At 37.1% G+C, this 23,063-nt stretch overlaps 1 protein-coding gene across 2 annotated transcripts in view; it reads left to right on the top strand.

Moving 5' to 3' along the window:
• Window positions 1-20,009, top strand: part of CDK18 (cyclin dependent kinase 18) — a 72,332-nt gene extending 52,323 nt beyond the window's left edge. For both annotated transcript variants that reach the window (XM_039338153.1, XM_039338155.1), the window contains exons 3-16: window positions 5,906-6,045; window positions 6,381-6,506; window positions 7,850-7,906; window positions 8,817-8,931; window positions 9,206-9,300; window positions 10,022-10,084; window positions 10,292-10,415; window positions 11,008-11,128; window positions 11,792-11,889; window positions 12,905-13,010; window positions 13,653-13,695; window positions 17,288-17,378; window positions 17,980-18,057; window positions 18,888-20,009. In XM_039338153.1, coding sequence (XP_039194087.1) covers window positions 5,906-6,045; window positions 6,381-6,506; window positions 7,850-7,906; window positions 8,817-8,931; window positions 9,206-9,300; window positions 10,022-10,084; window positions 10,292-10,415; window positions 11,008-11,128; window positions 11,792-11,889; window positions 12,905-13,010; window positions 13,653-13,695; window positions 17,288-17,378; window positions 17,980-18,057; window positions 18,888-18,922 — 1,292 coding nt within the window. In that variant the 3' untranslated portion in view covers window positions 18,923-20,009. The remainder of the gene's footprint in view (window positions 1-5,905; window positions 6,046-6,380; window positions 6,507-7,849; window positions 7,907-8,816; window positions 8,932-9,205; window positions 9,301-10,021; window positions 10,085-10,291; window positions 10,416-11,007; window positions 11,129-11,791; window positions 11,890-12,904; window positions 13,011-13,652; window positions 13,696-17,287; window positions 17,379-17,979; window positions 18,058-18,887) is intronic.
• Window positions 20,010-23,063: the final 3,054 nt, after the last annotated feature.

The raw sequence follows: 23,063 nt of genomic DNA, 5'->3' as shown, positions 1-23,063 counted from the left end.
AGGTTGAATGTTTTAGCCATAAGAAACAACCTTGAAGTGGCCTCAGCACAACAACAAGAATCTGTGTCTGAGAGTTTTATTTTAAGTTGGAACCAAACATTTAGGCTGTTTCAACGACCGATTATTTCAGATAGGACTGTTAGTTCCAGTTTGAAAACACGACACATTTCCTGTTTTGTGCACACCTCCTGTTCTGAAGTAGTGAACCAGGACACCATGGCTTGCTTGCTTATTTATTTGAAAACACATTTCTGTGCCATCTTGTGGGTCTACAAGACAGTTCGCAAAATGAAATACCATTAATTTAAAAAGTAACAAAGTTAAAGCAGACCAGGGTTTTTTTTAAAAAGGGGGGGGGAATTATGGAATAATCTCTCCAAGTAGTTTCCTTTCATATCAGAAGATTCATTGAGCGTCTGGTGGATGTGCCTGGGAAGCACCCCAAATGTAAGAAAAAGTTCAAGGTGTAGCTGAAATTCTACAATAGTTCTCTCCCATTTTATAAATTTATTTATATAAATTAATGAGTTATATTTGAATGTAAGAGTAGAAGAAACACATTATTCAAACTGCAATGAAGATCTAATATGTCATGTTTGGTGATTTATACATAATACATCTGACTATTGAGAGGACAATCTTGTACCTTTTTCAAGTTTTGTGTTAAATATTTATTAACTGAATATATATGCTTGGTTATATTTAGACATTTCAGGTTTTTACCTTTAAATTCATTCTTCCATTAAAATCTAATCTTCTCATTAAGTGTTGATTTGGTGGTTGGGTGGTTGGTTGATTGGTTGATTATGTGCCATCAATTTGGTGTCAACTGTTAGTTGTCCACCTAGCTAGATTTTCTCCAGGAGGATCTATCCCCACCAGTACTCCTTCAGATCTTTCAGTTGTGTATCCACTTCCACTATAATTGAGACAATTCACTTTGCTATTCATTGTCCTTCTCTTTCGTTCCGTATTTTCCAGCATGATAGTCTTCTTCAGAAAATTAGGCTTTCGTATATCTCCAAAGTATGATAATTTTAGCCTGGTCATTTGTGTTTTAAGTAAGAGCTCTGGATTTATGGTTCAATAACTGATTTATTTGTTTGTTTAACTGTATTCTTCTGGTATCCACAGGAGAAAATTACCTTAGATATTACCTCTCTGTTATTCACTTTTGTGCCAGCAGTACTTATTAATAAACAAAAAAGAAGGAATTTTGTACAAATAATTATTAATAAGCTTCTATAATAATGCAGTGTTTACAGAATAATTTTTTCAGACCCTATACAAAAAATGTAATACAAAATTGTTTCTCTGCCAGCCAGTAATTGCATGATATGTTGCTTTTAATTTTATATTATTTTTATTCTAGTTTTGATATTTTGTAAGTTTGCCTTGGATTGTTTTGAAGAATAGAATGTGTGTGTGTGTGTGTGTGTGTGTGTGTGTGTGTGTGTTTAAAATAGTTAAACAGTTATATGTACCTATTTTTTTCTTTTGTATATGAACTGATTGCTATAACAAAATAAGGATCAGATACCTTTCTTCAGTTAATCACTTTTACTTAAAACTAGACTTTAACCAATGTTAGCAATCTGAAAAATCATATCAGATTTAAACCTTGCTTTGGTTCGCTTTATTCTACTCTTTCAGATATTCTCATTTGACTAAGATAATGTGCACAGGAAATGTCTAGAACATACAAAAGGAAAAGCAAACAATTTTCTGACTGGGCACAAGGAGTTCTAGACAGTGTCACCTTGGATTTGGCAAAGGCTGCTGGTATAAAGCTGGTGATGTGTTTTTCAGAATTGCCAACCATTTATGAAAATGATGCCTTCAACTCTTCCTTTGAATAGACCTTCTGCTGTCTTAAGCCCATATGGAAAAGCTACTTGTCATCTGGTTCCTTGTGATTCACATTCAGTTAGAGAACTTTGTGATCCATAAAACAAAACTTCAAGACTGTAACAGCAGTACATATATATATATCATTCTCTTCTCTATAACATCTCAGAATCAACTTGGACAAATTGTGAAGATTGCTTAGGCCTCTCTTTGTTTTTGTCCCCCCTCTCTGTTCTCTACAGATGAGCCATAAAGGAAGGTATTGCTGTCAGTTCAAATTTTCTCATTGATAAAGTTATTGGAGTACAAGCAGTAATGGGTAGAAAATGGAATAGGCCATATTTAAAGGATATTTTTGTGGAGCTTGATCTTTAGAATTGAGCAGAAATGCTAATGTTTAACCAAGTAATTAAGACTTCTGTTTCAAGCAAAGCAAGAAGATTCGGGCCTAGTTCCCTGGGAGATCAAAGCTTGTTTTTGCAGGGGCAGTATTTAAATATATTGATAAAAAAGGGAGGCTCATCAAAGGCAGAAGAATGTGTGTGATTTCTCTTTTAATTTACTTTGATACCTTATGTGCCCTCATTATATACTGAGTCATAGAGCCTTCTGTGATTCACATTAAAAATGAAACAGAATTGAACAGGTCTCTGCAATGTTCTCCCAGCGGCTGCCTTCAAGTCCAGTTAATCCTTTGGCCAAAAAGATTAGGATGCAAATACCTCCCACGTTTCCTACATCATCTATGCCTTTCAGCACAGGATAAAGTTGTTTCTCTTATACTCTCCTCTCTCCTTTCTTGTCTGTTCAGATAGTCCTCCCTTGTCAATGGCCTCATTCACCAACTATTTAAAGTTGAGCTTTAAAAAGTAGGTTTACGATTGATCCTCAAGCTTGAGACTGGTTGCAGTGTCCCTGCAGTCAGATGATTGTCATTTGAGTGCTTTGCAACTGGCATGCATTTATGACATTCACTGAGTCCCACGGTCACGATTGCCTTTTGCAAGCTTCACTGCCAGGTTCTGGACAATGGAGAAGCTGGTGGTGAAACTATAAGTTGCAGTCATGTGATGTCTCACTTTTTTCCCTCTTCTCTCTTTTTTAAATAATTTTATTGAAGTTTTCAGATGCAAAGATAAAATATTAATACAAACTAAGAAAAATATTAAAAGTAAAGAAAAAGAGAAGTGCAAGAAGATAGAAACAATTGCAGTCATTAAAGGAGGACTATCTGTACTGCTTCATCAGACAGCTAGTGTGTACAAGTCAACATGCTACTTACTGTTTTATTTTCATATTGTTTTCTCTCACTAATAATCTCTTAATTTGATTTTTTTTATTTTGACATCTACATTCTGATGTTTAATGAGAAATCTTCCAAATCAATTGCCTTATAGCTTTTGACCATATATGTAAATTTAAATTTTGTTCTGTATCTGCTACAATACATTCCTGAGATATATATACTATATTCAGTAAACCTAGATCAACAGGATTTTTTCCCCTTTGTTTTTGCAGACTAGTAGAAACTCTGTGCCACATATCTGAGGCTGGTATGAAATCTTTTCACTGCTTTGCCTGCCTCCCAATACATCCATGGAATCTAGAAACTTATCAGTTTAGATTATGGCTGAAATGGCCTCCCCAAATTTGTCATTTTAAATGCAGATTATTTTCTGTTGTTCTTACATTGAACATTTTGAGAATGGTTTTGATTCTTCAAATGGATGGAGGTAAACCAACATTTGAGAACTCTAAGCTACTTTTAAGTTGGTTTGCAGATTTTTAGGCCTGAGAGATGAGTTAATCAAGGCAGGCTATTTTTTTAAGCTGTGCAATAGATGCAGATTTATCAGAATTTGGACAGCTCTCCAAGTAAATTGAAAATCATGCTTACCATGGGAGGTAACTCCCAGCTGGTGGAATTGTAAACCACAAGCCAAGCCTAGGAGGGGGGCATGTTTTAGACAAATTAAATATTGTATTTTTGTTTGCTCATAAGTCCACATGCTGATATTTGGCCATTTCATACTATGCCTTACATCTCTGTGATAAATAAAGCAGGCAGAGTCAGAGGCAGCTATAGGAATTGGGGGGAAGGGGAGATGGAGAGATAGAAACTTTGTTTGGAGCTGTGATCAAATGTGTTTATTTGATCCAGCAGTTCTTCTCTCATTTAATCTGTTGACTTTATGACGCACCTCTTGAACTAATATTATATTGTCAGTACATAGACAGTATTTTCTGCTGCCCATCCTAAGTAGCTTCTAGGTAAGATAAGTGGCAAACAAGTCTAATAAATAAATAAATTTTATAAGTTGATATCTTTCAAAGAAATCAATGTAACTGGAGTCTTCTTTTCGTGCTGGCCGGGGAATTCTGGGAGTTGAAGTTCCCAAATCTTACAGTTGCCAAATTTGGAGAGTCCTGGTTTAAAATATAAGGAAATAAATTCAGGCTAGAAACCACGAAGAATATATTTAGTTCTTCAGAAGCTGGATAATCATCTCTCAGCTTTAGTAGTTTCTATATCCGAACTGTGTTTAGCTTTTGTATGCCTGCATCTATCTTTTCTGTCCCCTGTAAAAGAATCTGATATTACCTTGTAGAAGGGCTTGGAATAAGCAAGTGGTACAGCTATGTTAGGAGAGTTATAATTATGAAATGTTCTTTTATTTGCACGCTTTTCATAGAAATGTGTCTGCAAATTCTGTGAATATTATATAATGGAGCCCTTCAGTAAAAAGGTGAAATGTTTTGTCAAACAACGCTCTAAGGTCTACCTTCTCTTAACAATAGCCATCAAATTGTGAGCCATGGAGAAGGAGTTACACATGGAAGGCTGCTTTCCTTCAGATCTCATTTTCCATTTGTGGCTCAACAACACTTCAGAACTTTCTCAAGAGATCACTTATATTTCTTGGAGATGGTCATTTTTTCTCAATAGCATAACCAGTTACCAAGTGAAGAGGTAGATAGAAGACCAGTGATTACACTTGAAAAACTATTTGGGAAAAAATATCTTTGATATTCAAGTCTCTGTGACTCTTAGAGCAGCAGCAGAAGTCTGAAAAAGGGACTGTTTTAATGACAAGCAGAGAAGTCATTGAAACATGCACTGCTAATATTTAATTTAATCCCTTACACTCCGACTATTTACAATGACCCTATTTGGCTCTGTTTCTGAGCTAGAATTGAGTTTGGATATGGGATGGGTGTCTCAGAAGCTTGGAAATGGTACATTAATTTACAGTTGGCTGTTTTGATCTTCTCCTTGAGAAAAGGTCAGGATTCAGTGTGGAATGATCTATGTTTTGCCTCTACCTTATGGATCCTAGTTAAAGACTTTTATTGTGTTTCGCGTGGGATCTGTGATATGTGATTGTCCAACACCCTCTAGTTACTGGGATAGGGGATATTAATGTACTTTTTCCTTGCCCATAACAGTTAAAACAATTCCAAACTACCTGAAACTCTGAAGGCATTTGTATAGCATATGATACACAGACTACTCAGAGATTCTGAAAAGCACACACTCTGGCATGCAGGAGCCAGATCTGAGGAAATATATTTAGCTCATGATGTATAGCAACATTGCAACATAGCACAGAGCGAACTAAGCTGCATCTGTGGAACACAGTGTTAATCTGTGGAATTCCACGAACTCTGGTGAAAGCACTGAAGTATTGCAGTATGAAAAAGAGATCTTCATTTCCAAAATGACAGTTTAATATGCTAATTGTATGTTTACAATTGTGTGCGTACACACATGTGTACATATGCCAGCATCAGATTGAAATAAATAGAGGTCTGCAAATGTGGAACATTTTTTGATAATGTTTAATGTTGTTGGCCTTTAAGGGCTTTTACACAAAGTTGGGGTGGGGTTTGTTTGCTTGTCTGTCCTTTTTTTATGACATATACTTAAACCTGCTGGTTTAAATTTTTAAATTTTCTCTGGGTTGCTTTGTATTCATCTCAGCCACACATTGTCCCTGGCATTGCCAGTCTCTATAGTCACCTAGTAATTTGCTATTTATTCTTCCTTTCTGATCAGATATGGCACAAGAACATTTACATCTGGCTCACCTGAATAGGGATATCCAAATGCAGCCCAGTTCTGCCTCACCTTTGGAAGGCCAGTCCCCAACTTCTATGCATTACCGAAATGGCAACCAGCGCCGCTTTTCTATGGAGGTAACCTGCAAATAATAGACAGGTTTTGCCCAATGATGCTGATGGAGTTCTGGGAGATTCCCCCCTCCCTTTAAACATAGGAAGATAAATTTGAAAGCTTGACACAGAAGGGAGCTGACCTCAAATATCAGTGGTCTGTCTAGTTTTCTTTTAACATGTGGTATGTTTTGTTATATAATAATGTATATATTTTCATGTTTAGAAGTGCTCCCACAAAAGCTAATGCTAGATTTAACCTGGCAGTTATTAAAGCTGTATTGTAGTGTTTTGCAGTTGGATCTCACTATCCAGTTTGGAAGATCTTGTCATGTGTAATGTGCTATTTTTCTTCCCAGGATGTCAGCAAGCGTCTCTCTCTGCCCATGGATATTCACCTGCCCCCAGAATTCCTCCAAAAACTAGAAATGGAAAATCCAGAGATTTCTAAGCCTCTCAGCAGGATGTCACGGCGGGCATCTCTGGTGAGTTTCACGCAAGCTGGAGCTTCCACAGTTTTGCGTTTTGGTTGCAGTGTCATCAAATGGCACATCATCACTGCAAACACCGGCTCATGGTTTGCTTAGAATTTTTCTCAATTCTTACAATTTCAGCTTAAAAGAAAAGATTTAAATTTTTTCACAGTAAAGTAACATAATAATTTTACTACTTTTCCTTGCTGATACATGTTGTTCTCATTTAGCAACTGACTCGTTTAGTTATTGTTCACTGTAGTGACAGTGATGGAAAAGTAACTTTGCAATCAGTCCTTGAATTTACGATTTTCGCAAGACTTTAAAGCCATGAAAAGCTGAAGCACGGTCATAGTTTCACTTAGTGACCATTTCACTTAATGACCAAGTTGCCTGTCCCAGTTGTGATTGCTAAACAAGGACTGCCTGAACTAGAGAATCAGTTTCACCAAGAGATGAAAAATTCCATTTCTAATCCAGCAAATAACACTTCTTTATTGAACTGAGAATGAAATACTTCTTAAAATCTTGTTGTTGTTATTTAAAAAATGTGTCTTTACCACCACCTGCTGTTGAATAGTAAATATATTAAAATGGGAAATATGAACCAAGTGTCTTTAATACATCCACATAGAAAACCTCTTACCATCTGGAAGGATTGATCTATGAATGTGTCATCTTTATTAGCGCTGTATATTGTTTTGGAAACAGATGCCATATTTGCTGAATAAAATTCAACCTAAACACAGTAGATAATGTTAGTTGTTCAACCATTATAATATTCTGTGGAAATAGAGTCTGTGGGGACCAAAACTATTTGCACTTTCTAGTATCAGACAAAAGGTCAGGAGAATATCTGGAGAATTAGTCTGGTTACTTTGACCCTTGGATCAATATGTTTATATTTCATAAGCAAAGGAAAGAATCACCCAGCCAATCCTCACTTTTAATGTGAGGATTATGTGCTGACCAAAGTAACAGGCTATTTGAGAAGTAAATATGAGAAATATTGTTTTCTGCAAAACACCCCAAACAAAGACAAGAATGTGAGTCGTCATGTTTTAAGCTCCTCAGCGGGAAAGAACCAAGTGATGTCCAGATTCTTGAATGTCAAATGGCTGTTTCTGTGCACAGGTAATTGATGCATGATGTTGAGCTGCAAGTTCAAGGACCTGTCTTCATTTATTTCACAGAAAATTCATTTTAAGCAATACATTTTTATAGAATGGTTATTGGTAAGCTTTTCCTAGAAGTTAAATCATATGGGCTAGACTTCTTAATAGATATGTGTTGACCTGTGTTGTGAGTTTCTTAATACTGTATTTTGTACTTATATTTCTTCCTTTTTTTAATAGTCAGACATTGGGTTTGGCAAGATGGAAACCTATGTTAAACTGGAAAAGTTGGGGGAGGTAAGAATAATCTGAAACAATGATCAGTCCCATCCATTATCCTTTGCAAGTTGCTGTTGTATCTTTGTGATAATTTTTACCTTTTGCAATCTGCTTTGGGAGACAGACATTTAACATATAGGAATTCAAATGTTTAAAATCTCTCTAATTCTGAACTGAATTTAAATACAACTATAGAATTTATCTGCATTAAAAAAATAGTTACTATTGGGTGCCTAGGCTTAGAGCATATCAGACTACTGTATCTTCATTGGAATTTATTACATCTTTTTCTTTATAGCTTCATATAACATATTTTTTTCCTTTTATTTCATTAGTTAATTCATATTTTCTAGCATTTATTCCTTTTATATTCCAAATTGCAGTTCACATTCCATGCTTGTCACCAGATGATACAAAGATATTGATCTCTACCACTCATCATGGCCATTCAGAGCACGCTTCCTAAATTAAATGCATTTTCCATATTAGAATGGACAGGAGGAAAAATATAGCAAAATTGGTGTAATGGGTAATGTGCTGATCTAGAAACTAGGAGACTGTGAGTTCCAGGCTCCCTTAAGAAAGAAAGCTGGCTGAATGACCTTGAGCCACTTTCTCTTAGCTCAACCCACCTCACAGGGTTTTTGTTGTGGGAAAATAGGAGAAGGAAGGAATATTAGATACATTCCCAGCTTTGAGTTGACCAAATATTTGTTTTTAAATGGGGGGGAGGAACTAACAATAAATTAGATCAAGCCTTTCTGTAGAACTTGTTTGGCAGATGGTGACAATGGAGAATTTTTAAATCCAATTTAAAAAGGTTTAAGGTGTGAATTCCTTAAGTTCAGGAGGCCCAGAATGAGAAAGAGAGAGATGTAAAATATATTGCATTTTGTGCTACTTTCTTTCATTGCTCCTGTCTTCACAGGGCACTTATGCTACTGTATTTAAAGGACGCAGCAAACTCACCAAGAATCTTGTTGCGCTGAAGGAGATCAGGTTGGAACATGAAGAAGGCGCACCTTGCACAGCTATACGGGAAGGTAAGACACAGGTTTGGGGTTTCCAGATCCCTGTTAGCAACATACAGCGATATTCTAGCTATATTCCTAAGGGTTCGCAGGTTATCAATTTTCCCTAACATGGTTCTTCCAGATATCTTAGTTTTCACCTCCCATGATTTGTCTCAAGTTTCCTGGGAATTACTGGTAACTAGTAGACCAGCCAATCTGGATGAAGATGAGCCTCTGATTCCAGTTCATAACTCCAACACTTTCAGATGATGTATGGTTGATACTGCTATGCTTTGTCTTACAGTTTCCTTACTGAAGAATCTAAAGCATGCCAACATTGTGACTCTCCACGATATCATTCACACAAAATGCTCACTCACTCTTGTTTTTGAATATCTGGTAAGTCTATGGATCTCTTTCTAAGGGAAAGCATAGCTGACTCAGGCACCTGCCTGGAGTACATTAGTAACATCCTGAGCAGTGCTGAGGTTCTTGGTTTTATTTTAACTGTTAGCTAATCAATAGCATCCATTAGAACTCTCTGGAGAATGTTCACTTATTGTTCCTGGACATGGTTTAATTGTGCTCCAGGTAGTACAGATAGCAATTTTGTTTACTCAGTCATAGTATTCATTTGCCAAGCTTTCCAGAAAAGGTGAGCAGAGTTGCCTTAAATAGAAATGCAAATGATGTGTGCATAAGAGAAAGCAGAAAGAAATGGCATTCTCTTAGCAGTAGCAAAATGTGGTTTTGAGTTGGGAAAACTTGAATTTTCTGGAACAGATGTGTTTATCAAAAAACAAACATTTAAATAGCATCTGGATTGGGTATGTTTGCTAGATGAACTGCTTTTTATCTTTTTATTTAACAGTTATTTGTATCTGTGTATTCATTTTACATGCTGCAACAAACCTCTGAACAGGTTGCATCGTTCAAAGTTGTATAATAAACCTTGCTATAATCTATGTTTTGTTGGAGGTGATAACAAGTTGCAAACATATCTTGTTCTTCTGAAGTCCTGGGGAACATAATTGGATTTGCATTTTCTAACACTGAAGAAATTGTGGGCATCTCATTCCTCATAGCAAGTTATGCCTTTAGGACATGTTTATCTTTGCAGGACAGCGACCTGAAACAGTATCTGGATAACTGTGGGAATCTGATGAGCATGTATAATGTGAGGGTGAGTAGACAGGTAGATGGTTATAAAGATTGGCCTTTGCAGAGGCTTCTTTTATAAAATAAACGTATGAGAGAATTGTGCATCCCTTCTGTATTTGGTGTCTTACAAATATACTGGATTACTGTTTACATAATTCCCAACACTTGATCATTAGCATTTCTGTGAATGGTACCAATTATTTCTTCCCTGATCTTCTCTTGCTTCAAGATTTTCATGTTCCAGCTGCTTCGTGGTTTATCCTACTGTCATCAGCATAAGATCCTACACAGAGATCTCAAGCCACAGAATCTGCTTATTAATGGAAAAGGAGAACTAAAACTTGCTGACTTTGGTAAGTTAGTGAATGAGACCATCTCCTTGGCTTTCAGAGTAATGACATTTATTTATTTACTTACTTACTTACTTATTTACTTATTTATTTGGCAAATTAATATGGCCAACTCACATAATGTGACTCTGGGCATCATATAAACATGGCAACAATTAAAACAACATCACCAATCTTAAAATACTGAACATAAATCAAAATAAAAGCATGGAAAAGCAGAGAACATGAGAAATAGCAATCACCTAATATCATGCAACCACCTATTAGGCTCCCCATGGGATCCCTAAGTTTTTTTGGGTGTGTGTGTGAAATAATGTGTTGGCCTTCAGAACAATTTTGATAGATACTGTTAATATTAGGGTCACACATCTCAAGAAACTTCCCCCCACCCTTTTCTTCTCTAATATTTTCCTATATATTATTTACAAATAAACTGGACTTTTACACAAGTGATGAGATTGTGAGAAATAAGCATTGAGGGACATTGGACTTTTTTTGTAAAAACAGGTGAGTTTTTGTAAAACAAATATGGGTTTAATATAAATCTTGATTAATAGCTGCCACTAAATCTCACCGGCATTTGTTTTGTCCTCAGGTCTAGCCAGAGCCAAGTCTGTCCCAACAAAAACATATTCCAATGAAGTGGTCACATTGTGGTACCGACCTCCTGATGTCCTACTAGGATCAACAGAATATTCCACTCCCATAGACATGTGGTAAGCCTAATGTCTGTGCATGGGTGAAAGTGATTATCCTCCCTGTAGTTCTTTTTAAAATTAGGAAATCGTAGTTTGGCTGCCCTCAATACATACTTTTTCCAAATTCCACCACATGCTGATGGCATAGCCTTTATAATGTTGCAGACCATCTTCTAAATAAGATGGCAGTGCAGTTTGCAAGTACCCACTTACTGTAGCATAATCAAATTCTCAGGGGAAGGATGTTGCAGAGGATGGAAGAAATTAGATTTTTGTGGCTGATTCCTTCATGCTCCTTGTCTCTTGTCTGGTTAAAAATTCAATATGAAAAAATAATCATTCTTGCATGATCTTCTGAGATCATTCAGGATTCATCATCCTCTAAGACAGTGGTTCTCAACCTGTGGGTCGGGACCCCATTTGGGGTCGAACGACCATTTCACGGGGGTCGCCAAACAAGGTTGTCTGCCATTTTTCCCCTTTTCTTTGGCCACGCCCCTGGCACCCGGAGATGTATAAGTGGTTGGGGGTCACCACAACATGGGGAACTGTATTATGGGGCGCAGCATTAGAAAGGTTGAGAACCACTGCTCTAAGAAGACTGAATTAATGAGAGGTAGACAAGGCAACATAGGAGATAGCACATTGCTCCACTCTATTTCATAAGACTTCTCCTTTTAGGGGCGTGGGTTGCATACACTATGAAATGGTCACAGGACGTCCAATGTTCCCAGGATCCACTGTGAAAGAAGAACTTAATTTAATATTCAGAATGTTGGGTGAGTTTTCTTCATCCTGTTTCTGTATTGAACAGAAGATAATGCAATATTTTTTTAAAAAATGACAATATGTAAATTAGCAGGGAAAGATTAGAGTACATGGAACTCAAGAAAAAGTGCTATAGCAAGACAACCCAAATGATGCCTTCAGATTTTATTTTACCAAATAGGTGCGCTTGTGTAGTTAACTTCATATTCATGCTTTGTGTTCTCAGAAAATCACGAATATTATTATATATTATTATTATATGAGCCATTGTTGTCAGAGAAATAAAAACTGAGATAAAAGAGATAAAAACTGCAGGTATTTGGAATAAGAAAACATGGGTTGCAGGTACAAGGCAGGAGTTTTATTCTTCGTCCCAAAGGTGCCATAGCAAAATGATGGATACATTTGGGGGAGCACAATTTGTCAGATTCATTGTGTGGTATTTCTTACTGAAAGGATCTGAGGATGATAGAAATGGTAAATCCATAACCATAACCATTACTTAATATCAAGCTGTGCTCATCTAGAACATTTTTAGTTTTGCCAACCTAATGCAGTATTTCTCAACCTTGGTTACATGAAGATGTGTGGACTTCAACTCCTAGAATTCCCCAGCACATCTTCAAGTGCCAAGGTTGAATAACTCTTGTCTAATGCTTTCCTTGATTTCTGCATTGCTCTACCGTACAGAGAATACATTTTAATAGTTCTCTACAATATAAAGGAAAGAAGTATTCTAGTGGGTTTGAATTTCTTAATTTTGGTTTTTTTATTTGAAAATTTCAGACCCTAACCCTAACCCCGGGTAGGCAACCTTGGCTCTTTTATGACTTGTGGACTTCAATTCCCAGAATTCCTGAGTCAGCCAATTCTAGGAGTTGAAGTCCACGAGTCATAAAAGAGCCAAGGTTGCCTACCCCTGCCCTAACCCCTAAATCCCATGATAGATATATATGCCTTCTCATGCCATGCTGCATATGGATCTAGAAAAAGTGTTAATCCAATTCTTTTTTTTTTTTCTTGCAGGAACTCCTGCAGAGGAATCTTGGCCAGGCATCACATCCAATGAGGAGTTCAAATCTTACCAATTCACACAATATCGAGCCCAACCCTTGATAAATCATGCACCCAGGTATAGGCAGAATCAAGGAGAGGCCAATTTATTATGGATCATAGCTATTGTTTGGAAGTACTACAAGGGGCAAAATATTAACAGTCCTCTTAGAAATAACTAAAGAAAGAGACAGAGAGAATAAATGATGATATAAAGAACTCCTGGGAAAGTTGGTTGATTGTCCCCACTGTCCTTGGTGAACACAGAGGATTTTTCTCTGTCCCAATGCAACAAGTTTCATTCTTATTCTGTCTGAGATTGAGGAATTGAGGGGCAATTTTGTTTTCTTTTCTGGAGCTGCCACTAGATGGCAGTAGTGCTTTGAATTTCAAATTGCAAAGGTAAAGACTAGGCTTTTTTTACTGCACTGTCATCTCTACCTTAAGAAAGAACTCAAATTTCCAATTGATAAAATGAATATGTTTTGTAATTAGCTTATGCAGCCTGCTATCCTCCAGGCATATTGGACTTACATTTCCACCATCACCACCTAATGGGGCCACTCAGAATCCAAACTTTGAGGAAATTGATCTGGGTCATTTTTCTTTGAAACTGGCCCTTTTAACCAGAGCTAGAATCTGCATTCAGATGTTGGTCCTGCAATAATAGCCAGGTGCTTGAAGAGTCTCCCAAATATAGCAATACTTTCTTCTTTTGCAGGCTGGATACAGAAGGAATTGATCTTTTGACAAATCTCCTCCTGGTAAGTGACCTTGCCTGCTAAGCCAGATATCAGAAATGCCACAGCTCAACAACCCTCAGATACTTCACCACTACTACCCGTGTGCTGAAGGGATTCAATATCTGTGGTTTCCTCCCTGAGAATTCATGGAGGGACTGTGTGTCCAAAGAAATCTTCTCAGACGGTTACTTCTGCTGATTCCCTTGATTCTCCTAGTTGACAGTTTTTATTCTATAAGTGAAACAAGTTAAGATTCTTAGTGCTGAAGTTCTATAAATGGGTGCTGAAAATAGTGCTGTCCTCTCCTCATTTTGACCTTTTGTGGTCACCAAATAACTTTTTTTCTCAATATGATCTTATTTTATCATTTTGTTTCTGAAGTACAAGTATGTACAATTGTTTAAAGCAGTGGTTCTCAACCTGTGGGTCGGGACCCCATTTGGGGTCGAACGACCATTTCACAGGGGTTGCCAAACAACGTAGTCCGCCATTTTTTCCCCTTTTCCTTAGCTGGGCTCTTGAATAGAGTCTAATTCTATTGGCTTTCAAAAACCAATAGGAATTGTCCAGGCTGTCTCTGCCCTGCTGAGCCCGCCAAAAGTCCCATTCTGCAAACGGTGCTGCACCAGTTGAGTAGTTCTCAACTTACGACTGGTTGAGTAGTCCTCAACTCACGACCGTTGGGGGTCGCAGCATTAAAAAGGTTGAGAACCACTGGTTTAAAGGAAGAATGCATGTCGCACAAGACAAATTGATTATGATCTTGTTTTAAAGTAAATATGATTGCAGTGATATTCTAAATCCAGTCAGGTTAGCAATCATCTAAGAAATTTATTTGTTTGATCTTTCTGGTAAATTCTAAACATTTCTCTTTATTTTTCTGAGTAATTTCACAAAGCTGCATCATCTTGCTGTATTCCCAGCCCTTCCTTCTTCCTGACATTTGAATGATCTTCTCCGAATCACTGTTTCTAAATGTTCATTGAAGAAGAAGAAGAAAAAGAAAACAGCAATTTAAAATGCACTGGGATGATAATGATTCCATATTTAGGTCTTTATTTTTCTTTATTTATGCAAAGGAAGCCATGTTGAGCAATTAAGGAAAATATTTTATAAACATCAGTTGCAAAATTCTCTCAAGTATTAATCAGTATGTATGTGGGCTGTGGGTGTGCATCTGTAGAAGGGGGAAAGGTTGACAAAGAACCAAAGAATGGTTCTAATCCCCAAACTCTGCATCTAGGCAGTCTTAAACTGAATTGTAGAAAGCTGCTGCCAGTTGAATTTGATTGGTTGCTGGATCTTATGCAGGTTTCAGGTTGCACCTAAAAGTGTTAGAACAGGGAAACAGCCGATGGCTAGTTCTCATTTAATAAATATTTATTAAATATTTATAGCCTATCCCAATTCTAATGTATGGGATGCAAAAAAAAGCCAGAAGTAAAAAAATATGAAATAAAAATACTATTAAAAAATATGTTACATCACAGACACCCTTAGAACCAAGCAGGTTAAACTAAGGGCCAAACATGCCTTGAAATAAAATTGCTTTGATCTGTTCATGGAGTTCCAGCAAGTTGGAGTCCTCTTTATCTGTGGGAGGGAGGATATTCCAAGAAGGAGGAACATCACTGAGAAGGCCCAGCACCTGGTTCGTGCCCTATGGAATTTACAAGGGAAAAACCTACAACACACTCTGTATGACCAGATGGATGGGCAGATTTGATTCTGACAAGGCATTGCCTGATTTATCCCAGGAGAGGGGATTGTGCATTGTGAGGAGCTTTAAGGTATTGACCAGCACATTGAATTGGACCTGAAAGCCAGCTGACAGCTGATGCAGCAACTTCAAAAGAAGCATTATTCTGGCCTGACAGGGTTGTCTTATCAGAAGACTAAACATTGCATTTCATACCAGCTGTAACTTCTGGATCATCTCCAGAAAGGCAACTCCACATGCCACTAGTAGCAGTGTTACTGCTGAGTGATGTGATGATCATGATGTGAGTTACCATCATCAGTGAATCGTGATCTAACTGGCACATTAACCAAAGCTGAGCAACAGCTGCCCTGTCCACATCTCCTGCTTGCTGTTTAAGCAAGATCTGAAAGTCCTGGAGAATTCTTGAATCAACTCTTTCAGAGAGAGCTTGACCATTTCAAAAGTAACTATCGGAGTCAGTATTACAAAATTAAGTAGGTATCTATTGAAAGATAGCAAATTGTTCTGGAGGGATTTAATCTGAACTATTAAAGAGGTATTCCTGTGTTTTTAAAAATCAGTAGGCATATTACACTACAAAGTCATATGAAACCAGCTAGGATAGCATTACCTAGTGCTCAGAAGATACTTCCATTTTCAAGTGGAACATACATCTGTTTCAGCTTGGCAGTGGTATATTTGAATAGTCCAAAGGCCAAAAACCTCTTTGAATGGATCATTTATTCATGGTAGTGACTCTTGAACGCACAAATACCACAGTATGCAACTCAGGACAGGCCTGGCATACAGGATTACAAGACCAGTATTGGGGCCGAGGCCATTGGGAACATAATTCATTTATCATTCTTGCCATGTGAGTATCATAGTTCTACCCCAGCTTGCAGGCAGATATAACATAGATAAAAATGACATGGCTGGCAAGTTCAGTCAAAATAATTGCTATTACTAAATGCTGTGGCAAGGATGCTGTGGCAATAAAATGAGGTTTATCCAGAATGATGCTACTTGAACCATCAAGTCTCAAGGTTGCATTCCACAGCACTTCTGGTTCTTAGTCAACTGACCCTGTTTTACAGATATTGGAGATGAAATCAGCTTAATAATTCTAGTGAGGCTGGTGAGCTGGGTAATACAGTTTGAAGCGCCAATCAGAACCAATATAATGCTACTGTAATTGGCCAGGAAACCATCAACTCAAACAGTAAGATTGGCAGCTTCAGAAAAACAAAAATAGCGGTGGTGGAAATGAAATAATAAACCAGGCCTCAGAGAAGATTCCTACACAGGAACATAAAATGTCTGATCATTCCAACGAAAAGGCATAAATGTTCCTCCATTCTAAATCTGATCTATGGTGCTACCAAGTCTCAGATTTCTTGATTATTGTGTTGCTTTGTTCTGTTTCTGTTGCCAAGATTCTTTTGTCCTGACTTTCGTAGGAGACGTTGTTTGGCTTTTCAGTAATTGCTTGACTTCCCCTTATTGAGCCAAAACTAAAATAAAAACATAGATTTTCTAAGGTACAGAGTTTTGCCTGACTGCAGACTGAAGAAACCAGACAGGATGCAATTTTGCAGAATAATTTGGAGGGGTCATGGGTTTGACAGATTTAAAACAAATGGCTCAACTTGTACCACACCTCCGCTAAATTCCAAAGGACATTAGGGAAATTGTATTGTTAGCAAAATAATGTTTCATTTTATGTTTTCTAGCATAGTTTGCCTCTCCCATCATACTATTCAACCAAGCATTTATGATTCTTCTGCAGAGTAATATCTTGAAATCAATCAATTATTTAATAATTCTGCAGCCACACAATGAATCAGCATCTGGGAATGATGTGTAAAATCACTGTGCAAATATGGACTCAAGTCTTTTTTTCCCTCTAAGTATGAAGCCAAACAACGTATCTCTGCTGAATCTGCTCTACGACATCCCTACTTTATGATCTTAGATGAACGGATCCATCTCCTTCCTGAGAGTAAGCATACAATGGGAACATTGTGACATAAGATGACTTAATAATACCTCCAAAGAATGAATAAAAACAATTGTTTTGTATCAGATTAAGTCCTTTCCCTGATCCTTTCAAAGAACCTTTTACTTCAGGCAATTAGTCATAGTAAAGTTTTAGAAGTATCAAACTCCCCTAACAAGAGTTAAGGTACAGGTTGCTGTGCAGCACAGTTGATAGCTGCATTTTATTGTTTGTAGGTGTTTTGCTTTTCATTGTCACTTTGAAAACATCTCCATTTTAGCCTCAGAAATCCAGAGCCCAAGCATGGAAAATAAATGTGTAAAATGTTTTTTTTAAAAGGCAGAACTGAGAGAAATAAAATCCAAGAAATGCAATTTTTCAAAAGAGAGGAAGATGTGGAAAGAAAAGCTACTACCAGAACTAGCATAAATAACATCCAGTGGATAACAGCAACACTAATCCAATCAGTCTTCTACAGGTGTACTTACTGTAGTGGTCCATTCACTATGGGGCTTCTGGGTCACATACACAGAGTGAATCAGAATGGCTAATGACCTCTAACAAAGGCAATCCATGACTTCTGTTTCCCTCTCCTCTCGTCTAGCTGACTCCATCTTCTCTTTGAAGGAAATTCAACTTCAGAAAGATCCTGGCTGCCGAGGCTCAAGTTTCCAGCATGTTGGTAGGTACCACCTTCTCCTGGAGAACAGTTTGACTGAAGGCTATGCATAAATCTTTCATTTTCTATATTTTTCTGATAATAGATTGGTGATGTTCATAGCAACCAGATCTCCAAATATGTTCTAAGGATCAGATCTCATGACATAGAGATGGTAATCTATACTGCTGTTCTAAAAAAAAAAAAAATACAGTATATGTTTGCTAGTTATATATCATGGTTGATCATTCACAGATGAGATAGTCATGGCACATGAAAACCCATAAAACCCAGATAAATTAATATATAAGGAATCCCAGAAGGTGGTGCATTTGGCCCTCCAGATGTTACTGTAGTTTAACTCCCAGCAGACCCAGCTGCCATGGTAGGAAAAGTCAAGCTGGAAGGTAAGATTTGGCAATATTTTGCCAGAGGGAGGAGCGAGAGGCAGGGGAACCAAACATTCTTCCCACATACTTTTTGGGGACACAACAAAACAAACCAGTGGTGTTTTTTTTTTTAAATCATATCCAGCATAAGTCCTTTATATTTCCTGTAGTATTCTTTGTATTTGAAAGTGACACTTTTTAAAATATTTCCACAAAATTCTGAGGCTTGAGTTGCAGTCAAATGAACCTTCAAAATATAGTTGAATTAACAAATAAGATAGTAAGCTTTTATGATGATTTTTATGATAATATATATAATAATATATTAATTTCCATTCCTCCTATATATATAAAGTAGAGGAAGGAATCTTGATGAAATCTCCCTTTTTTATCCCATCTTCCAAGTCACAGATTTTGGTCCATGGTCCATGATTATCTATTTTTTCTCCTTCCTTATTTCTACAGCTCGAGGAAAGAATAGGAGGCAAAGCATATTTTAAGCCTGTTTGTTCATTCATCCAATCACTTTGAAGATGGAAACACTGAGAAGAGAGAGGACCACTGGATCCCAGATAGTCCATCCCAGAAAAATAAGGGGTGGCATCTATTGTACAAGAGCTGCCTTACAATCTCAGGCATGCAGTAAAGAGGTGGGATTTTTCTCAATATCCCGCCTCTTTCTCCAGTGAGAAAGGAAAAGAGAGACATTGTAAAGCTCCCATTCTTCATACAGCATACAACAAGTGGAATATGCCACCTGGGGAAGAATCTGCATCAGATGGTGAGTGGCCTCTGAAATATTGAGGCTGCTGTTCTGGATGGAAGCAATCCAGTCGTGGAATCGACATCAGCTTTGCTTCTTCAATGTCTTATCATAACCGATGTTTTGAATTCCATTATTTTCCTCATCATGAGATGATTTCTATGTTGTCTTTCAGATATGATGAGTATGAAGTAATAGTGGAAAGCACTGATTTTTATCCAAATCCCTCTCCCTCTGCCTTTAAACTGAAAAAAGAAACATGAAGGTTTAACAAGGGCAACTACAATAATAATTTAAAAGTCTGTTTTCTTTGAGTTACCTTTGCTCTATTTTTTAAGAAATGTTCTCAATTCTAAAAGGTAAAACATTCAGGAGAAAGGATGGAGTGAGGAAGAAAGTGTTTTGATAGATGTTCTTAGGCCCTTAGTACTTAGGCATATCAAAGCATCTACTAAGTTTAAATTTTCTCACACAAGATTTCAACTTGTAGACCAGGATTTAAATCAGCCATGCTCTCTAGATAAGTTGAATTATAATTCCCACAATTTTCAGAAGTTAGGTATATATAAAAATTATAATTTCAGCATAGATAGGGAGCACCAGTTTGGAAGAAGCTGATCACTTTTTAACTTACCATATTTATCAAAAAGCACACAGACATACAAAAGCTGAAGTCATGTCATGAAAAAGATTAGACAGTACTTGAATCTTTAACTAGGTTGACTGTAAAACTGAAAAAACTTGATTTTTTTTCAGCCTGTATATTTCTGTATTCCTGTATTGAATCCTGTCAGTATGGTTGATATATAAAGATACAAACTGTTCTTCATTGTTTGTGCCTATCACTACAGAAACATACTTTAAAGTCACAAAGCATCGTTGGTAAACCTGCCACATCCTTGGTGACCCTGGCACGAACAGAAAAATTCTACACTCCTATGTGTGCATTTATGCTTTTCTCAATATTATTATGCTAGTAAGCATATTCCCTAGAACAGGAGTCCACAACCCCCGGTTCATGGACCAGTACCAGCATGCCAGCAACTGGGCCATGTAAACAAGCAAAGCCCCATCCACAGAATGCAGGCAGCACACGAAACCACACCTCCTCCAGTCTGAGGAAAAACCTCTCTCCACGTAACCAATCCCTGGTGCCCAAAAGGTTGGGGACCTCTGCCCTAGAATGTATGTGTAGCACTTCAGATGAATCCCCTTAAATCTATGGAAAGTAAAGGCTGCTGATCTATTTTTATTCCTGAGGTCAGTCAACTCACTAGAGAGATGGTAGAACTGGAATGAAAAAGCTTGAAACCAATTTCTCCTACCACTCAAAAGATGTTATGCAACTGTTCCATTTTCTTAATGAATGTTCTATGTTAAAACAAAAGTTGTAAGAAATATTGAAAAAGGTTGTGAAGCAAAGACATTAATTTTTGGATCAAACACATGCAAAAACCTAAGTTATAAGTGAAGATGCAAAGTGAATGTGCAATAAAAACTTAATTACAAACATTTTTATGAGGAAATAAGAGTGCTTTAAGACTGACAGCAGCTAGCATTACCAAAACCTTTCATTTTTTTTTTCCTAATAGAAAAAAGATGAAAGAAATTGGGAATAAACACCAAGGGTTTCCAAGTGAAATACAATATATTCTACATACATTCCTCCTCTTAAAATTTCATGAATGAGCCAGGGCAATCGCCCAAAAGCATTGTTTCAGATTGTGTAATTAGTTCAGGTAGCTGTGTGTTTCAACTCAAAATTATACTATTTCTTCTGCATAGCCTAAAGAAAAGGGGTGGGTAACCTATGTAATACCAATGTGCACAAGACCTCTCCCTGATACCCCCCAGCAAGTTCTTATCTTTGCCTTTTATAATATTTTAATTAAAACCAAGTTCATTTGGAAGTGGGCATACTGCAAAATGAATATTAGCCTCAGAGCCCCACAAGCATTTTTAGAAAATATCAGCAATCGATGCCTGCAGCAAAATGCTTCATTTGAACTTGTGCCCATCAGCTCAGAATAATCCAAAGTGGAAAGAAGCAATGATGGAGGGGGTCAGAAAGTGATATCAAAATAAAATTACCTCTTGATACATCTATTGTTTGCAATTTCCACACTGACAAGATAGGTATTTTGTTACTACATACTCTCAAAATTGCAATATGCCCATCATATCATTGCCCATCTCTGCTCTAGAAAACTATTCTTCATTGCTTCAGCTTTAACAGCTGTTCATTGAAAAGGTTTAATTGAGTGGCCATTTGCACTTGTGCAGTAATCATTCAAAACTTGTTATTCTGATTTTGTTTTTTGTTCCTTCATTTTGGAGAAAAAAATAAGGAGGAATCCACTTGGGTAGCAGATTCCAGAAGACGCACCAAATTAGAGCACCAATCTCTGTATGAGATCCAACTCTGATGGGAATGAGGGAATAGACATTAATCTTTCGCTTTCAGAATGTTTTGATTATCAATGGTTCCCTTTTGTAAAACAAATATATCTAGATTTTGCACAAATTTCTTAACAAAGGAAACAATTCTGCACAGAAATAGATGGATCTCATCAGCAATGAGTTAGCAAATGGTCTAAATACTTGTAGCAAAGAACTGTTTTGCTACTTAAACTATCATGTGAATTTCAGCCTTTCTTCTCTTATCATTAGTGTGCTTGCTTCCTCACTCAGCCATAATACCCTGGTGACAAAAGAAACTATAACTGACCCACTTCCCTTTCTTTGCAATTTCTATAGATTTAATCCACTGAGAACCTAAAGTGCCAGCGGATCCCTTGTAACCACAGCCTTAAACCTTCAAAGCTCCCTTGTCTACTTCCTTCCTGCCAGTAATATACAATCATTTCTTTCAAATGTTGTGTTATGTTTTACCACTTTCGCCCCCATAATTCCCCACTTTGGTACTGTTTCCAAAATGCCAATTTTTTTAACCAGGCCTCTGCTTCCCAGGTTACTTCTCACTTTATCCTTTTTCTTCACCATCTCTTAACTTACGTATGCGGCATTCCTTTTATATGCAGTTTCTCAACACTAGGAGATGTATTTTGTGGAGAACATCTTGTTTATATCCTCTATCATTTATCACAAACCTGTTCATCAGGTTTTCCTTTTGATTCCTCTTAAGCCACTGCTTATTTTTTAACCATCACGGCTCTAGTTCTTGCTTCCCTGGAGGGCTATTCCCTAACACTAAGTCTTCAGGGAGCCTTAATTCCTGAAAGAAATTTCTTCTCATTCCATTACAGAAGAAGCTGAAAATATGAATAATTATTTCTTGATGAAGTGGGTTCTGTTTCATTGCTGTTGCTCAACCAGTCAGTGTTATTTTAATTCCTTCCAATACTAGGCTTTAATGGCCCAATTTTTCTCAGTTTGGCTATTCCAAAATAAATTAGATATTCTTATTATCATTCAGTTATATAATTTTGGAACTTTCAGGAAACATCTTGCATATAATTCAAATTAAAAGAAAAAATACTTGAAACATCATATCAACAGACAAGTTCCTCCTCTGGGGATATACAGAGTGGCAAGGTGGTTGAGCTCTGGCAGGTCAATTATGCTAATAAAGGCCAAAAGACAACTCTCGAGCTGAAGGGCTTGCTTGGAACTTAAGAGCAAATCCCTGCCCAGTAACTATTCTCTTTCGTGTTATTTATTTTATTTTATTTTTATTTTTAAAATTTATAAGCTGCCCCACTCCCGAAGGACTCTGGGCGGCTAACAAGAAAAAAACACATAAAACATAACAAAACAACAGTACAAAGACAATCATTCAGTGGTTAGGTTTTATAAACCCCAGGCCTGCTGGAAAAGCCAGGTCTTAAGTAGCTTACGGAAGACCAACAGGGTGGGAG

This window comes from Crotalus tigris, unplaced genomic scaffold (genome assembly GCF_016545835.1).
Source record: "Crotalus tigris isolate CLP2741 ecotype Arizona unplaced genomic scaffold, ASM1654583v1 scf7180000017692.518282, whole genome shotgun sequence".
Taxonomy (NCBI): domain Eukaryota; kingdom Metazoa; phylum Chordata; class Lepidosauria; order Squamata; family Viperidae; genus Crotalus; species Crotalus tigris.
The sequence above is the reverse complement of the archived record's forward strand: the minus strand, read 5'-3'. Positions and strand labels throughout refer to the sequence as shown.